At 36.0% G+C, this 17,291-nt stretch overlaps 1 protein-coding gene across 3 annotated transcripts in view; it reads left to right on the forward strand.

Moving 5' to 3' along the window:
• Positions 1-17,291, forward strand: part of khdrbs2 (KH domain containing, RNA binding, signal transduction associated 2) — a 117,291-nt gene that overhangs the window by 13,330 nt on the left and 86,670 nt on the right. For all 3 annotated transcript variants that reach the window (XR_003675639.1, XM_028468777.1, XM_028468778.1), the window contains exon 2: positions 9,289-9,419. Coding sequence is in view for 2 of the 3 variants with exons in the window: in XM_028468777.1 (XP_028324578.1) it covers positions 9,289-9,419 (131 nt within the window). In the remaining variant the exon portion in view is untranslated. The remainder of the gene's footprint in view (positions 1-9,288; positions 9,420-17,291) is intronic.

Consider the following 17,291-nt stretch of genomic DNA (forward strand, 5'->3'; position numbering starts at 1 on the left):
GATTCATTTTTTTTCACCCTTTGTGAAGTCATTATTGCAGATATAGTACTGAGTAGCTGGGAGAAATATGTGACTAATTTAGCGGGGTGCTAATGGAAACACTCGACAAAGCTATTGTGTTTATTAGTCTCTCTTCAAGTTTGGGATTACTGCCCCCAATGCTTCAGAGAACAAGCGATAATAATCAGTAATTTTAGGTTTGATTGTGTGCAAAATAAACATTTTAGTACGTTTAAACTTCATCGGTGAAACATTGAAATCCAAGTCACCTAAAGGCAGACATGGGTAACTGGCGGCCGGGGGCCCCCAAAACAGAGGAAGAAGTTGGAAGGAATATACAGTATATGGAATCAGAACAGTATCATAATGAATAAACTCTTGCAGGGATTTTCAAAAATGCACATGCTTTGTTTCGCAAATTTATGCAAACTTGTCATATAAATTCTGAAATGCACACTTCTCCCCACTCTTGTTTGAACACTGCACATACGCACATATCAGTAGCTCTGCAATTGGTTTAAAAGTGTGGAGAAAATGTAAGAAGCCATATGATTGGCTGAAAGCAAACACACCTGATTGGCTGATAAATCTGTCAATCAGTTTTATCAGCCAATGGTGACGTTCGTCTCAAAATTCACCACATAGATTTCTCTCACAAATGCGCAGAGGTTTCACAGCACAGAAGCAGTTTGTAAATGCACATTCAGCAATTTGCATCATCTGTGGATTTACATTACAAGTGTGCCTGAAAAATAATATTTGTGAAGTAGAGCGTGTGCATTTCAGAATTTATATTACGAGTTTGCATAAAATATATATTTGCGAAACAGATCGTGTGCTTTTGTGAATCTGAAATGCAACTGTGAAACAAAGCATGTGCATTCATGAAAAACCCTGCAAGAGTTCATTCATTGTGATACTGTTGTGATTCCATAAATATAAAGCCCGACATAATACGCAAAATAACAGCATATCGACAGCAAAATGCACAAAGAATACAAAAACGCACACAAAAATTCCAAACAAAGACAAACACAACAACCACTTGAACAAAATGACTACAAAAAAACACAAAAAACAACATATTAACAGAAAAGCTCCAAAGACACACAAACTGTCAACAAAATTGCACAAAAATGACAGGACAATACAGGAAAAAAAGAACAAAACTACAAAAAGTGACCCCAAAAGTGTACTAACCGACAACAAAAATGACAGAAAAATACACATAATTACAAAGAGAACACAAAAAATAAAAACACACGTAAGGACTCCAAAAACAAACAAAATGACTACAAAAAACAACATTACAGAATAGCATCAAAGGTACACAAACAATCCGTGTACCCTTCGTTCTTTGGTTATTCCGTTTTAAAACCCAATCAAAATAACAAATAAACAGTTTGGTTATTTTGTTTTACTGATTTAAAACTAAAACAGAAATACAGAAAAACCAAAAACCAGATAAGCAGCTTTATTTATTTATTTATTCATTTTTAAACTGTGTTTTCTGTTTGTATGATATTTGGACATTTACGGGAAAATTAGAGCAAGAACTGAAGTCCGCTGCACTTGGTTTCCCTCCCCAGGTCCTGGACCAGGTCTCCTCACACAATAGGACTGTTTCGGATTTATTTCAGCAGTTTTCTGGTCCTGCTCATATTTTCATTTAGTATGTGGATGTTTTAGCTCGTAAAAAGCTGCTCACATTTATGTTTTGTTTCACGGCGTTACGGTCCAAATAGTATCCTAATAAACTGGTGACTGACTATCAACTGGTGTGACGAACATTACAGATGTTTGAACTTCTACCATTTGACACTTTTGCAAAAGCAATTACAGCTTTTTTGAGGGCAGTAAAAATGTTTATTTTGCACGTTATAAATATCGCTAACAGCAGCCGTCAACACATACGGAAGTTGATCACAAGAAACGAGGAGCACCAGTAGATTCATTACACCACCTTTGGTTCCTTTAATGTTTTACGTTACATCCACTTTTTGGTTTTGATTTCCTATTTTCCCCGTAAATATCCAAATATCACACAAACAGAACAATATTTAATTTTGAAACAGAAATATGCTGCTTGTTTGGAATCCGTGTACACTCCGTTCTTTGGTTATTTAGTTTCAAAACCAAATAAAAAATAGAAAAAAACATATTGTTTTTTTTTTTTATTAATTTAAAAACAGAAACAGGAAAATGGAAAAAACAAAAATCAAAAAAGCAGTGTTTTTTGGTTTGAAAATTAAATCTGGTTCTGTTTGTGAGATATTTGGATATTCACGGGAAAAACTAACCAAAGAACAAAAGGTACACGGGTTACAAACTGTCAACAAAATTGTCTTTCACGTCAGCAATCAAGAATTTGTAAGTAGTTCTCTTTAGTTTGGTAACTTTGGTGTTGATACACAGTTTTTATTTTTCTACTAAACTGACCCAAAAGCCAATTCTCATGAACAGATTAATGTCAAACATTAGCATAGTGTCTATTTCTGTTTTCATCACTTGAATTTTTTTCTTTTAAAGCCATGAAAGGGGTTTCTTCTGCTGTAACTCTGGAATACAAAATTGGCAAAATTGCTATAAGGCCAAAAATTAAGTCATTTAATTCATTACATTTTCTGTTTTCCTATGTGTGTGATCACGTTTGCGGATCATTCAAGACTGCCATTCTTTCAGCCAGCTGAGAAATATGAAAACCTAGCAAAATAAAAGCCGAGGAGGCTCCTTAGTGCATGCATAGAATGTGTTGTGCCGAGTAATTATGATTATCCTCATGCTCTGTTTTAGCTCATCAAGTTCCTGTGTGGCATGACAGTGCAGAGGTGTGGAAATTCATTAAACTTACGTCCGGTTAAATTAATTTGGATCCATTACAGTGATTCAGTTTATCACCTTGTGGCTGCTTTTTTCTGTTTTCCATGTTTCTCAGTTGACTGAGCAGAAAAACACAACACGCACACACGCACACCAACAGTGCACCAAGCAAGGGCATGAGAGAAAATTTGAACCCACAAAGATGATCTTAGAGCTGCGAGTGCACACCTTTTTATTGATGGGCTCCAACTCAAGGCAAACAAGAAGTGCCCTTTAGCAACATGGAGCATATGCAAACAAAACAGGAATCCAACAGGATAAACAGACGAGCAGTAAATGTTATACCATGGGCAAATGATGTCACTCTTCCATATTTCTTTGGTCGTGCAAAACCCTCAAGGATGACTTTTTTCCCCCCTTTACAGTATTTCCTTTAAAAATTGTGTTTTACTTTAATAAATAGAGAAAAAATGATTCTTACCTGGTGTTTATTGCCAGATGCCAGAGGTGTAAAGAGTACTGATGTATTCTACTTCAGTAGAAGTACTGGTACTTGATTGAAATTGTACATAAAATACTCAAATACAAGTAAAAAGTAGCTCAATTAAATAGCAAAAGTAAAAGTTACTAGTTCCTTTCATCTGCCATGTTTATTTTTGGTAACAAATATTGCCATGATTCCCCTGCATACAGTAAAATCTCATTTAGAAACTTAAAAAGGAAGCGACAAGATCGTGCACTGCTGGAACCCAATTTATTCTCCACAAATGCTTTTGTGCAAAATACATTTTTTTTTTTTTTAAATGAAATAGCAGCAATTAATTTAATGCAAAATGAAAAATAAAAAAATCTCATGCTCTTAGTATACAGTAGCTTCATTTATGAACTCTAAAACTTAGAAAATAATTGACATTCCAATGCTGATTTGGCGCTGTGCATTACATTTAATCTGATTGATCGACTATGATGAAATGCATTTGATTGTTGTCTGGTCATTTCATGTCTTATAGTTTCACAATGTCCGTTGATCATTTTAAAACTAAAAATAATATTTTACTGGGTGTAAAAATGTAATGAATTTATTATACATCTTTTAAAATGTACTTAAGTAAAATGAGTGATTTAGAAATGTACTCAAAAAGCAACACAATTACAGTGACGTGAGTACTTGTAATCCACTACGCTCACCTGTGGCAGATGCTGAGAGACGTGTGTTTGGTTGTACAATCCAACGTGAAAACATTTGTGTTACTTCGTTTTCCCAAAGCTTGAACTTTCATTCTGGATTACAAAATAATCAAAAACCCTAATACAGTACATACAGGTATGAAATCATTTGTCAACATTAATAAAGAAAATGAAAATGAACTTTAAACTCTTTCACGCTCTCTGATGCTCTTTGAGTCACTTCATCTCGCCCAAAGAAGATGCGTTTAACCTTAAGCCATGGCGAGCTGACAGAGCACATTTTCTCATTTTCAGCAAAACCATGTCCTTAACTCGGACAGCGGCTCACATTTAGCTGGTCACTACCCAGTTTAAAGTTTTTTCCCTCCAACTTTGGCTGTGGAGCAACTCTGTTGAAGCAGTTTGAGCAGTGCAACAGAGGGGATCGAAAGCACCAGAATAGTCGCTTAGAGTGTTTTACTCCTTCAATTCTACAAATTACTTCTTTTTTTTTTTTTTTTTTTTTTCATCCAGTATGAGGATTGAAACCAGTGACCTTCAAAGCAAATTCTCACTTCTCTGATCTGGAGGCTGAGCTGCAGCTTCGCACTCTGTATGAGAAACATGCCAGTGTGAGCGTTTTTTCAGATTTATACATTGTAAGCCCATCTTCCTTTTTCTATCCCATTCCCTTGTTCATTCAAGATAATGCTCTCTTTCCTTTTCTCACACATTATCGCTCTTGGAGTTCACTCACGGGCCACAAAGCATATAAGACGGAAAGTGTTTATGCTTTAAAACTGTTTCGGGGTTTAACAATTTTCATTGGTGATTTAAACATTAGCAATGGTACAAATGGAAAATATATATATTTAAAAAAAACCTATAAAGCCTCCTGTTCCTTAACACAAAGCTTTGAAAATAAAATAAAATAGGTACAACAAGCTCAAGTTGAAACGGAGTTAATGTGCTTTTGAGAATTTTAAAAAAAACACACCATTCACAATATCGGAAATTTAGTAAGGTTGTCCCAATCCAATATTGGATATCGTTTCCTAATTCAAATTCAAAACAGTTATATTGGCTTGAGAAACAAGTCTCTATTGCCAAAGCAAGTGTGACATAGAACGATGTAAAACACAAAAATAATAAATATTAAAAATAGCAACATTTGTGATGCGCAAAACAATAAAATAAAATAAAAACAAGCTTTCACTATATTATATATATGTAGAACAAAATGTACAATCTTTGATATAAAATATATAGGTTTTATTGGATTCATTGAGGTTATGTTTCAGTCTTGTTACTTCAAGAGGACACGTATTCTTGGACATTACTTCTGGTGTCTAATCCACTGTACATTGGTCAAACTGTGCTTTAAGCACACATCTTATATCATAACTACTACAACAGGATGTTGGAAACTGGAATATGAAAACCCTAATATTAAAGATAAAAAATGATCAAGTTTTTTCAGAGGTTAATTTTTTATTGGCAAAAACCTAAATGTGGGCTAGACTGGTTGAAAAACAAAAACAAAATAAACATGAGTATCAAATGTTCATTTTCCCAAAACAGGTAAAAAAAAAAACCTGACCTCCCTCAATAGATGTGAATTAGAGATAGATTGAAATAGATTAGCCGATGACCGATACGGACTGCCGATTTTCTTGAGCCGATACTACTTTTGCTCCCTCAATTTACATCATAAAAATTACACAACAATGATAAAAAATGGTACGAGTCTCAATTTTTTTAAAAGGCATGTATTGAAATTAACAAATGTGAGGTAGAACAACAACAAGTAAAAATGATTTTACAAATATTAAAAATAGGGGCATCCCGATACGATATTGATATCGGATATAAGTCTGATATCAGCCAGAAAATGAATATCGAACTGCATCTAAAATCTCCAATATATATTATATCATATTTATTCAATTGTAGAATACTGTAGACATTATGTTGAAGGTTACAATTTAGGCAGTGGCTAGCCGTACGGTTGTCATATCAATATACTGACATTCTATCCGTACACAGCGCCCATCTTTGACCTGTTTTGGTCACGTGATTGGTCAGTCATTGGCCCCAGTTTACGTCATGTGACTAAGACTAAACCTAACCTTAAACCTAATCTTAAAATGTGCAATATAAAGTTATAACCTACCCCTAACCCTAAACTTAACCCTAAGGCACTACGTACATTTACTTCGGTAAAGGTACCAATAGCACAGGTGGTTGTCCGTACGGCAAGCATAGGAATAGACACTTTCTAAAAATTATGTAATATGTATTAGTTAATAATAAATGGGTCAGTTTTTCTCATGCCTACTGTTGCTGACTATTGTTATGTTTGAGTAACATCACTTGATTCCTTTTCTAACATTTGACACTACAAAATAAATAATAAAAGTTTGTATGATCTGTGCTGATATCGGACCGAATCAATATTGGTCATTACTCAAGGCTGCAATATCAGTATCGTATCGGAAGTGAAAAAGTTGTATCGGGACATCGCTACTTAAAAACAGGTGATGTAGAACAAGTAAACAATATTTTTGCTTTCTGTAGATAATGCGGGTTGGCGAACGCAGCAGCCCGCATCGGCCGATGCACGTAAAAAACTCAAAAATCGGCCGTTAATATCGCCCAGCCGATGTATCGGTCTATTACTAACGTGAACGTGCAACTACAAAGCTATTACAATGGTTAACTCACTATGAAGCTCGATAAGTATGTCCGGATATCTCTTCATTAACTAAACATTCTTCGTCACAGAGCAGCTGTACTATGAAGCAGGTTATAAACATGTTCACTTAACCCAGGTTTTTTCAACCTTGATCAGTGCACACGGGTAGAGATTGAAGCTACAGACAGATCACAAGCACAGAGAAACCATGCAGAGCAACTTATGTCACAGTTGAATAATAATAATCATTCTTTAAAAATATGAATAATTAAAATCCATCATTCAGACCAGAAACAACACTTTTGCTGCAGCAAAAGCAGGAAAGAGGGAACACAGGCAGAGAATTGCTGACTGTATATGCATAAATTTGTGAGATTATACAATATTAATGGATATGACAATAAACAGGCTCTAATGCTGCGTTCATACACCTCAGCCTATATCATAAGGTGGATGATATTTGTATTTTATACAGCCTGTGTTATCTTACAGGTCTGAGGCTCTCACTTTATCAACTGACTAATGTTGGTCAGTCCATCAGATAAAAATATATATCTTTCCTATGGGATGTCATTGGATAAATGAAAGGATTGCATCTATCCATTCTTTCTCACCAGTCATCCGTCAGATCTGATCGCACAGCACCGAGTCCAAGACCCGCCCATTCTTGGGAAGGTCGTTTTCCAACAGAACCGATTAGTCAGGAGGCGGTGCTTTGTACTGGCTCTTATCTTCTACATAGTTTCCACAGGCCACGTGACCTCCCCGGAGACGCCATCTGTGAGGGCAAGCTTAGAGGCACGTTTGTACTGTTTACCTGTTCTGCTGCATTCTACTCCGCAAAAGACGGTTAAAATGTCAAACAAAACCAACGCAAATGGCCGGTAAACCACCCATAAAGCGGTGCAGAGATGGTTTAGATAAACAAACGAGACACAGATACGAAAGCAAGACAGAATGCATCAGTATCGATTCGTACGAAGTTTGTCAAACCAAAATACCACTGACCACAAATACCTTCCTGCTAAAACGTACATAGATATTCTAAACTATTTGGTTTATTCTGAAAGTGCTTATACTATGGAAGAGTGCAGGCTTTTAATTCACTCGAGGTGTACAACCAGTTTGTGAATTTAAAAAAAAAAAATTTTTAGTTTGTGAACGGTTTGGTAAAAGATGTGTACAGCATGACGGTGAATGGGAAAGTGCTTGTGACAGGCAAGGTATGCAAAACTATTTAAGTAAGCAAGGGATTTTACATCATGGATTTCAATAGGAGGGGAGGAGGGAGGACCCCGGCGGGCACCGCCGATTGGGAGATCTGTTTTAGGGAAAACATACACATTTCCACGAAGAAAAGCCACAGCTCAGAGGTCAAATCTGGAGACTGCCTTAAGAGATACCTGGCATGATGACATCAATGATTTATAAGCTTTATATTCTAACTCCTTTGGGCCATACATAATGACAAAATGTGTTTTGAGATTCCTTAAATGCCATTGCTGAGGTTGGTGTGAGAAGGACCGTCATCGACATCTATCTATGATGTACAACACAAGATGCGCAAGATATATTTTGATGAAGTTACTCATCGTAGTTTTATTATTTAAGTTTAAAGATCCAATCTCGACCACCACAGTTGACTTCTACCAAGCGAGATCAGATGTGTCACACGTTTTAATCCCACATTTGCTCAACTCCTGTGCTGCATGGGGACTGATGACAAATCACAAGAGCTCAGTTTGTTGTGAAATGAGGCACAACAAACTGAGACCAACTCTGTTTGCCTCTGTTGTCACTTTAATTAAGAATAGTGGATTGAAGGATCTGATTTAAAACATCGCAGCTGCAGTAAACTGGATTTTCTTATGTCATTAAGTAATATAAGATGCAGGCCTGTTTACTGCTGAGTCGGCAGGCAGTCAACTAAATATAGGGTAAGGCCAAAAGTATTAAGACACCTGCACATGAAATTTAATGAATGTTTTAATGGAAAAGGTTCAACTTCAACTCCTCTGGGACAGCTTTTAATAAGTATTAGAAGTATGTTTTGGGGATTTTTTCCCACAATTCTTCTATAACATTCATTATTCGAATGCTTTATTAGAATGAGAGACATTGATTATATTAAATATGTAGCTTTGCAGAACGCGTGATACCATACTGTATAGGTGAGGCAACCCTGGTCACCAAAATATCACAAAATACTAATATTATGTAAAATTTTATAGTGGTGAGAGGATTATGAGGCTGGCCCCTTGGCAAATGTTCGTTTATGCCACTGTGCAACATTTTTTTTCCAGGTTTACATCAATACTCAGGTGCATACCAGTCAAATTCTTTCATGCCCAACTTGGTAATCTTTTTTTCATGAGCAGTGCTGTGAACGGGTTCACATTCATACCTTTAGAAATAGAGTGTGTGTAGAGGCGTTTGTTTTCCGAGGGGTGTTTGAATATTTCTTTGCATAATACATGAGTGCATCTGCTGTGTGATGCGATAGGACTAATAGCAATTTCTGTGTTTTGTATTCTTCTTGACTGTAGATTTAGTCGCCTAACAAGCTTATGTTTTCTTCTGTCTTCCTCATTTGTGTTTTTCTGCAGAGATTGAGAAGTCTGATGGTGATGAAGTGAGAAAAGATGGAGACTCGACAAAGAAGTACCTGGATATCATCAGCAATAAAAATATCAAGCTCTCTGAAAGAGTTCTCATTCCAATCCAACAGTTTCCAAAGGTAAGAGACACCACACCTATGGCCTATTGATGGCAATTTTACATTATTTTTAACAGTAGCTACGTTTGGATTACTCTTTGAAATGCGCAAAATCTAAATAGCGCAATAAAAACTGGTAATGAAAACACCTGAATTTTGAAAAATATTGCTAAAAAAAATTACGCTTTCATGAGGAGGTTTTTCAGACGTTTCGATATTGAAATTTATAGCAATGGAAACACTTTTTACACAATTATACATCACAGGACGGAAGATACTGTACCTGGTCACTCGGGCTGGGCGGTTTGACCTCAAATGTATATCACTATTATATTAAAAATTAAGATTTCACGATATGTGACGGTATTTTTTTTTCATGCATAATCAGGTGTTCACAGCATTTTCTACTGGTGAGAGATGAATTACTGCAGTAGATTGACTTAGGATGGTCTATTTTTATTGTCATGATGAGTTAATATTGTAGAATAATTCCACACTAGTAGTAATACAAGTTTGCAACAGCAGCCCAATGGCTCTTTGCCACGCTAGCTTAGCTTTAGCATTAGCTTGATTTCTGGTTTCTTATGGTGACTAAGGTAGGGTTTTGTTTGCAGCTCCACCAGGACTTCTTTCCGCGTTATAGGAATTACAAATTGCAATCCTTTGTTCTCTCTTTTTTTGTGTATTACTTCCTAACTGCTGACATGCTAAGCTAACCGTGCCTCCGTGTAGGCACATGCTCACATACAGCTGCAGAGCTTTCAATTGTGTCGATCTTATCAATTTACACGCATGATTTACACCGCAACTAAGAGCGCTACTGTTTACCCTCCTATTTACAAGTGCAACGTTGAAAAGGGTCCGGTCTGAAACGCGGCGCACCATAGCGTTCCTAAATTTGTGTCATCAAATAATGAAAATATATACCGGTATTCGGTATGAACTGGTATACCGCCCAGCCCTACTGGTCACGTGACCAGTTCTCTCAGAGAAAACAAAGTGCGGTATGTGTTGACTGAGAAATTTCTTAGCATTATACTTAAAAATGATTACTGTCATATTAGACAGCAAATAAAGGATCGTCCATCTTCTTGTGGCGAAGTCTCATGGGATGAGATTTCTCGAGAGTTATGAGGCTCCCAAAGAACCTCGGAAACACAATTGTATTTTAGAAATATCACTTATTTAGCGAAAAACTGTAATGGAAACAGAGCTAGTTTGAGGAACAGGTCACTAAAAAACAGTAATAGTGATCTTGATTGTATGTAGTCGCTTTCGTATTTCAAATGCCGTCGTTGGGAGACCTGCATCACCTCTGCTTTCTAAAAGCCATCTCGCAGTGTCTGTTTATTTTGAAGCTGTCATCAAAAAGCAAAGTTTTCAGCAGACTAAAGCACCCAAGGGTACAGTGAAGAACGATGACCATAAATCATTATATGACACAGTGCCCGGTATTCTGAGTTAAGCAATGTCAGGACTGAAACGCTGCGTAATGAGGCTGCTCCATCAATGCAGCTTAGCAACAACACACAACTGCACAGAGAGAGCAGTTGTTTATGGCCACTGTAAAAGCAGTGGAAGGCTCTAGAATGGTGAATTTATTTACAAAAAATTTAAATAAAAGGGGGGGAAATAAAGAACACTATGTATCTTGATATTCAGTTTGGGATTCTTTAATTATGTTCTCAATGCTTGTTACACTTAATCAGAATAACTGCCAATAATTTTACAATAAAAATCATTCATTAAAAGGTAATTGAGTCTGGTAAATAGGGTAAATAAAGAAACATGATATAATGTGACAGCACCTCACTGTGGCACAACTGGGGAGTGGAGACTGTGGGCCTTGTTAGAGCCCAATCTGTAACAACGACTCGAAATGTAATATAAAAAAAATTAAATAACTGGTCAATAATGTAACCAAAGTGCTGAGCCTGAAATGTAATTAAAATTATGCAATAAAACCCAAAATGTTACAACTGGTCAAATATGTACCAAGATGCTAAGCCCAAAATGTAAAAACTTCCAGCTTGGTTTGCCGGAAAAGGCTCCCAGTTCCAGCCGCCAAAACATAGAGCAGAATAACTACAAAAAGGCCCAGGATTACCTGAACCAGCCCTAACTATAGACCCTTTGATTGTTTGTAGACATTGTGACGTATTTTGTTGGGCGGGGCTTAACCTGGAAGCAAACCACCATAGATTTATATATATAAACACTAGATGACTTACCCACACTGTTAGACAATAAGGAGTGATGTAGCAACGTGGCGGCCATCTTACCTCAGACAGCTGGTCCCGCTCATTATATCAATGTCAATGGTGCATGTATTACTTAAATAACCCTAACTTGCTCACTTTTCAAACAATGTTCAAACGGCAAGTGGCAATTTTAACATGCACAAGCATTATATGTCATAACTACGTATAATAAGGTTTGTAATAAGGCAAACCGTTTGTAAATCCGTCAATATTTCATCGAGTTAAGGGTATTTTTGTTTAAGCTGATCACTCACCTTTCAACAGCTACCGTAGAGCGTGTCAGAATGTCAGAACGTCAGTTGTCTGAGGTAAGAGGGCTACAGTGGCAAATCCTGCTTGCTTTTGTATATATCTATGCTTTAGCCAGCAGCGTTTCCTGTTTTTGCCTCCAGCTACGTCACTCGTGACGTGGGCCATTAAGGGGTTTATACGCTTTCTAATGTAAGTAAGTCTTAAGTTTAGCCTTCCGTACTAAAACTGGGATCTGGTTTCATTTCTGCTTGATAGCTGAACGCTCTGCCTCTCATGTGCTTTGCTGGCAAAAATCAGGCACTAACAGCTATTTTAGCTACACCGGAGCTTGATAATTAGGAGAATTTTAAATTCTATAGTTTTAACAGGAAGCCAATATTGTAGAAATATCCTCCTCCCTGCGTGTACCTGTTAGTATTCTATAGCTGCAACATTCAGGATCAACTGCAGACATTTTAAATGAGTTAGTGAGATATCCTGACTGTAAAAGAATTACAATATACTAGTCTTGATGGAACATTTGCACAGATTTGTTTTTTTTTTGGTTATTTTCTAAATTTTATTTTAGGAATATTGATATAGATTGTAGAAGAAGGCAGAGAGTTCTCAACACAAGCTTATTACTGTAAATGTCTGCTAAACAATATTATTATTATTATTATTATTATTAGTTAGTTGTGAAGGTGAGGACTCATGCAGCTGTGATTTTGTCCACTGAGCACCACAGGAGGAGTCTCTCCATACAAATCAATCCGTTGTTTCTTCCTCCGGTCAATGTTATGGAAAATAATCAAGCCCTTTTCAAGGAACTCTTCACTCTATTAAATTGATTTCAATTTCCATTAGAAAGGTCAATTGAGTCAGTTTCACAGAAAAGATGAGCCACTAATGGGTTCCCCCCACCCCCCATGTCTTTTTTGCGATGTTTTGCCTGAAGTACCGGCTCAGTGTGAATAATGCTTATGTTAGTCATTTACAGCACACATCATCTGTTAAAAATATTGGGAAAAACTGTGCACGGTGTGTAAGTAGTGATTTTTATTGTGCAGTGTTGTGGTATAGTATTTAGTGCTTCTACAGCATGGCATGGTTTGCTTGCTGAGTCCGACCTAAGGATTTCTTTGTATGCAGGTTCACCCCATGTTTTTGTGTGTTCTCTAATCATCAAAAACATGCTTGTTAGGGCATTGCTCATATTTTAGTCATGTTTGTCCAAACCGAGTGTTATGTCACCTCCTGTGCTCATATGTAATTTTATTTGTTCAGTTCCTGTTCAACAAATGATGCATGGCAAAATAACAAATCTTTTCTGAAAGGCAGAATTGAAGTAAAAAAAAAAAAAAAAAAAAAAATGTAATTTTCCTTTCAACCAAACTAACCCGGTAATGGCTTTCTTTTTCCTACCTCAAATCATCTTTTGATTGATGTGTAATGAAAAACTGGCGGAGCACCGGAGAAGAGAACACCTGAGAGCTGCTGCGCTCTGCAGAAATGATGGAGAAATATGTTGATGATGAACAAAAGAAACAGCACAAGGTTTAAAGCCAACCTCAAAGCCTGATTCTGTACGTCAATGTTCCAGTACACTAGATGCACAACTGTAGCATACCATTGCACTCTCAGTTTGAAATAGTCGCTCTTCCCCACCCCTTCCATTGCCCTACCCTGACTCCCTCTTCCCTGTTGCCCTTAACAAGGTTTAACACTGCCCTCTCTTTGTATATTCTCCCTTTAATAAAGTTTTTCTTACCCTTCTTTAGAAAGGACTGGTGATGGTCACAATTATACTTTTTTTTTCTTTTTAAATTACGTTCACTAACTTGAACACCTGGGTAACTCTTAGGTGATAAAAATTACAACTACTTCCTGAAAACAAAAAAATGAACACAATGCAGAAGTGAAATACATGAATCAATTAGAGTGCAGCACAAAAAACACTTAGAAGACACATCACAGTAATTATTATTATTATATCCAAACTACAAAGACTTAATTGCAGTTTTAGAAAACCAACGAAAGCATTTCAAGCCCCTGAGTAATCATTTTGTTTGTTGCTGAAACTGAAAAATAATTGAGGAAGTAAATACCTACTGTTGTTTGTTTGTTTGTTTTTTTTTTTTGCTCATCTGGATTTGTTTTCTTTCAGTTGAATATAACTTTTACGTTTGGGTCCCAATACACAGTGTGTGATTAACAAACAGAACGGCCCTCTGCATGGAAACAGGGACTGTTTGAATAAGGTGTTTGGCAACCAAATGGTTTATTGTCTATTATAACATTTAATAAAGAAAGGAAAAAGAAAATGAAATGAAATGAAAAAGGGAAATGAAAAGAGAAAAAATAAAAGAGAGAAGAAAAGGGGAAAAAGAAGAAAAAGAAGATTTATTGTGTTGCAGTGTACTGGAGCATCATGTTTTAGTTGTTTACGCTTATATCCTTTATATTACTACCTTTACTGCTGATGTTTTGGATATTTTCTCTTCCTGTCTGTTCATAAAACTCAGTCATTTGTTCTAATACATTTGGGGGTTTTTTCCAATTAAAAATGTCTGGAATGTTCAGTTTGCCACTTTCTGTTACTTATAGCACAGTGGAACTTTATGTAAGATGTCAGTTTCTTCTTTTATTCCAGCTCTTTGTCAATGCTCATTCAAGCTCAAGGCTGCTATCTTTCTGCAGGGTAAACCAATGTAAAGAAAGTAGATCATTGCTAGGGAGAAATTATTTTCATGGCTTCATCTTTAACTTATTAAAACAGCCAGTGATTGAAAGACTATAGGCTGTTGGTTCATTGTTGTGTCTTAGCTATTGCTCAGCCTTACGCTGCGCTTTACTTGTCCCTAAAATTCCAATTGGAAGTGCACAAAACTCTTTAAATGTATGTTCACAGAATCACAATAATATTTTAGAAATGATTTTGATACGTTTAACACATAAACGAAAATTCTATTTTACTATATGTAGAACATTCTCTCACGTTTTGACAGCTGCAGGTGTAAATGAGTGTGACTGCTGAAACAGCGAGTTCCTGCTTGAGTCATCATTTGACATTTTTGTATGAACACTTTAAAAAAAAAAAAAAAAAAACTTGATGGTTTTTCTCTTCCTTATATTCAGATTTTGTTCATGTCGCAGTCAAAAATAACCAGGCTTCACATTCTATTTGGAAATGTTTGTTTTTCCCAGTTCTCAAAGGAGTTTTTGGTGTAAACAAACGTACCGACCATTCTCTCCAGCCGACGCTTCCATTCAGCATAAAAATGAGTGTTGATCCGATACCCTTTTTTTTCCCGATGCTGGTACTGTTACCCAGTTGCATAGTATCACCCAATACCGATACATGCCAATACTGCTGTTTAAAAAAAGATATGACCTGTATTTCGCCAAAAATCAGGTCCATTTTCTCTCATGTGAAGGGACATTTGTTTGTTTTTCGGCAACATGAAAACATGGTTCAGAGCGGCATCTCTGGGCTAATAGCGATAGCTTGCCTCGGCATGCACTAAACATGTATCCATATGTGTGCGCTGCGTTTGAAGAAGAGTGTGATGCTGTAAGTGGCATCGGCATGTTAATAGGTAGTACTTGCCAATACCGATGTCAGCCTTTTAGTGCCGTATCGGGGCCCCTCCCGATACTAGTATTGGTATCAACACAACATTAATAAATAATAAATAAAACAAAAGCTAACACAAATAAGACACATTTATCCTAAACCTTTTATATCTATTTTAGGAAAGTAAAACACCTGCAACATTTCATACTGCGTGGAGGGTCACTCCTCAGTCAGTCAGTCTGTGTCCCTCACCATGCAGGCATCTGTAAATCCCTCATTTAAACAGGACACTCTTCACCTCTTTTGCATGCAATATTAATGAGGTGGAATTTCCAAATCACACCCAGCAGGTGAACACACAGCACCCTCCTTATTAGGGATTTTAGTGAAACACGGCTTTAATGTAGCAAGCTTCTGAAAAAAAATATGGATAATGAAATATGTCTTGCATATTTGTTGCCGCTTAATTTGTAGAGTAAAAGTTTTCAATACTTGTGCCCAGAACTGACTGATTAATATATGATGATGATTATTATTGTTATTATCATCATCATCATCATCATCCTCATCATTATTATTATTGTTATTATCATCATCGTCATTATTATTATTATTATTATTATTATTATTATTATTATTATTATTATTATTATTATTATTATGTTAAGGTTTCATTTATTCGGAAAACTTTTTTCAGGAAACGTACTTTGATCAAATGAGATCAAAGTCAATTTCCTGAATAAATGAAACCTTAACATATTATTCAAAAAGAACACAAAATGAACTTGCTGTAATGATTATTATTACTATTACTATTACTATTACTATTTCTTATTATTATTATTATTATTATTATAATTATTATTATTATTATTATTATTATTATTATTATTATTATTATTATTATTATTATTATGTTAAGTTTTCATTTATTCAGACAACTTTTCTCAGGAAAGGTACTTTGATCAAATGAGATCAAAGTAAATCTCCTATATCTCCTATAGGCTAAAACAAAAATGGTATGAGTAAGGTAACAAAGCTGTAAGCTCCTTGCAAGTCAATTAAATTCAAAACAATCAGCTCAACAAGTGGAATACGAGACAAGGATGGCAAGATAATCACTGATTTAAAGAACATTAATAATATTTTCAGAGATTTCTATAAACAACTCTACAGTCAAGAGAAAAAGTTTGATATTAATTTAACCGAAACATTTTTTCAAACACTAAATATCTCTAAAATTTCAAAAGACAAAGCAAGTCAGTTGGAAAGATCAATAACATTAGAAGAAGTTAAAAAAAAAAAAACCTCCTCGCATTCCCTACAGGAAAAGCAGGAGGCTTTGATGATATAAGTAAGAAATTTGACAAGAACTGTATAGGTGAGCTGAGTCCAGAACTTCTTACAACATTTAATAACATTATAGTCTCTGGCCAGCTCCCTAATTCAATGTCTGAATCTGTAATCACGCTTATCCCAAAAAAAGGATAAAGACCTTCTGGAATGTAACAACTACAGACCATTCAGCCTCTTGTGCTGTGATGGGAAACTTTTCACAACAATTTTAGCAAATAGACTGAATTAAATTTTACCAGAACTTTTTCACCCCGACCAGGCGGGGTTTGCAAAAGGGAGGAAATTGTCTGATAGCATGAGGAGATTATACATCTATTTTGGAAGGCTAAAGATCTGGATAGCGTGACTGTGGCGCTCTCTATTGACGCCCAGAAAGCCTTTGATAGGGTTGGCTGGGGATATTTGCACAATGTGTTCGGCGGGTTTGGTTTTGGGATTATTTTTCAGAAATATAGCCATTCCTTATAT

Source organism: Gouania willdenowi, chromosome 15 (assembly GCF_900634775.1).
Source record: "Gouania willdenowi chromosome 15, fGouWil2.1, whole genome shotgun sequence".
Taxonomy (NCBI): domain Eukaryota; kingdom Metazoa; phylum Chordata; class Actinopteri; order Blenniiformes; family Gobiesocidae; genus Gouania; species Gouania willdenowi.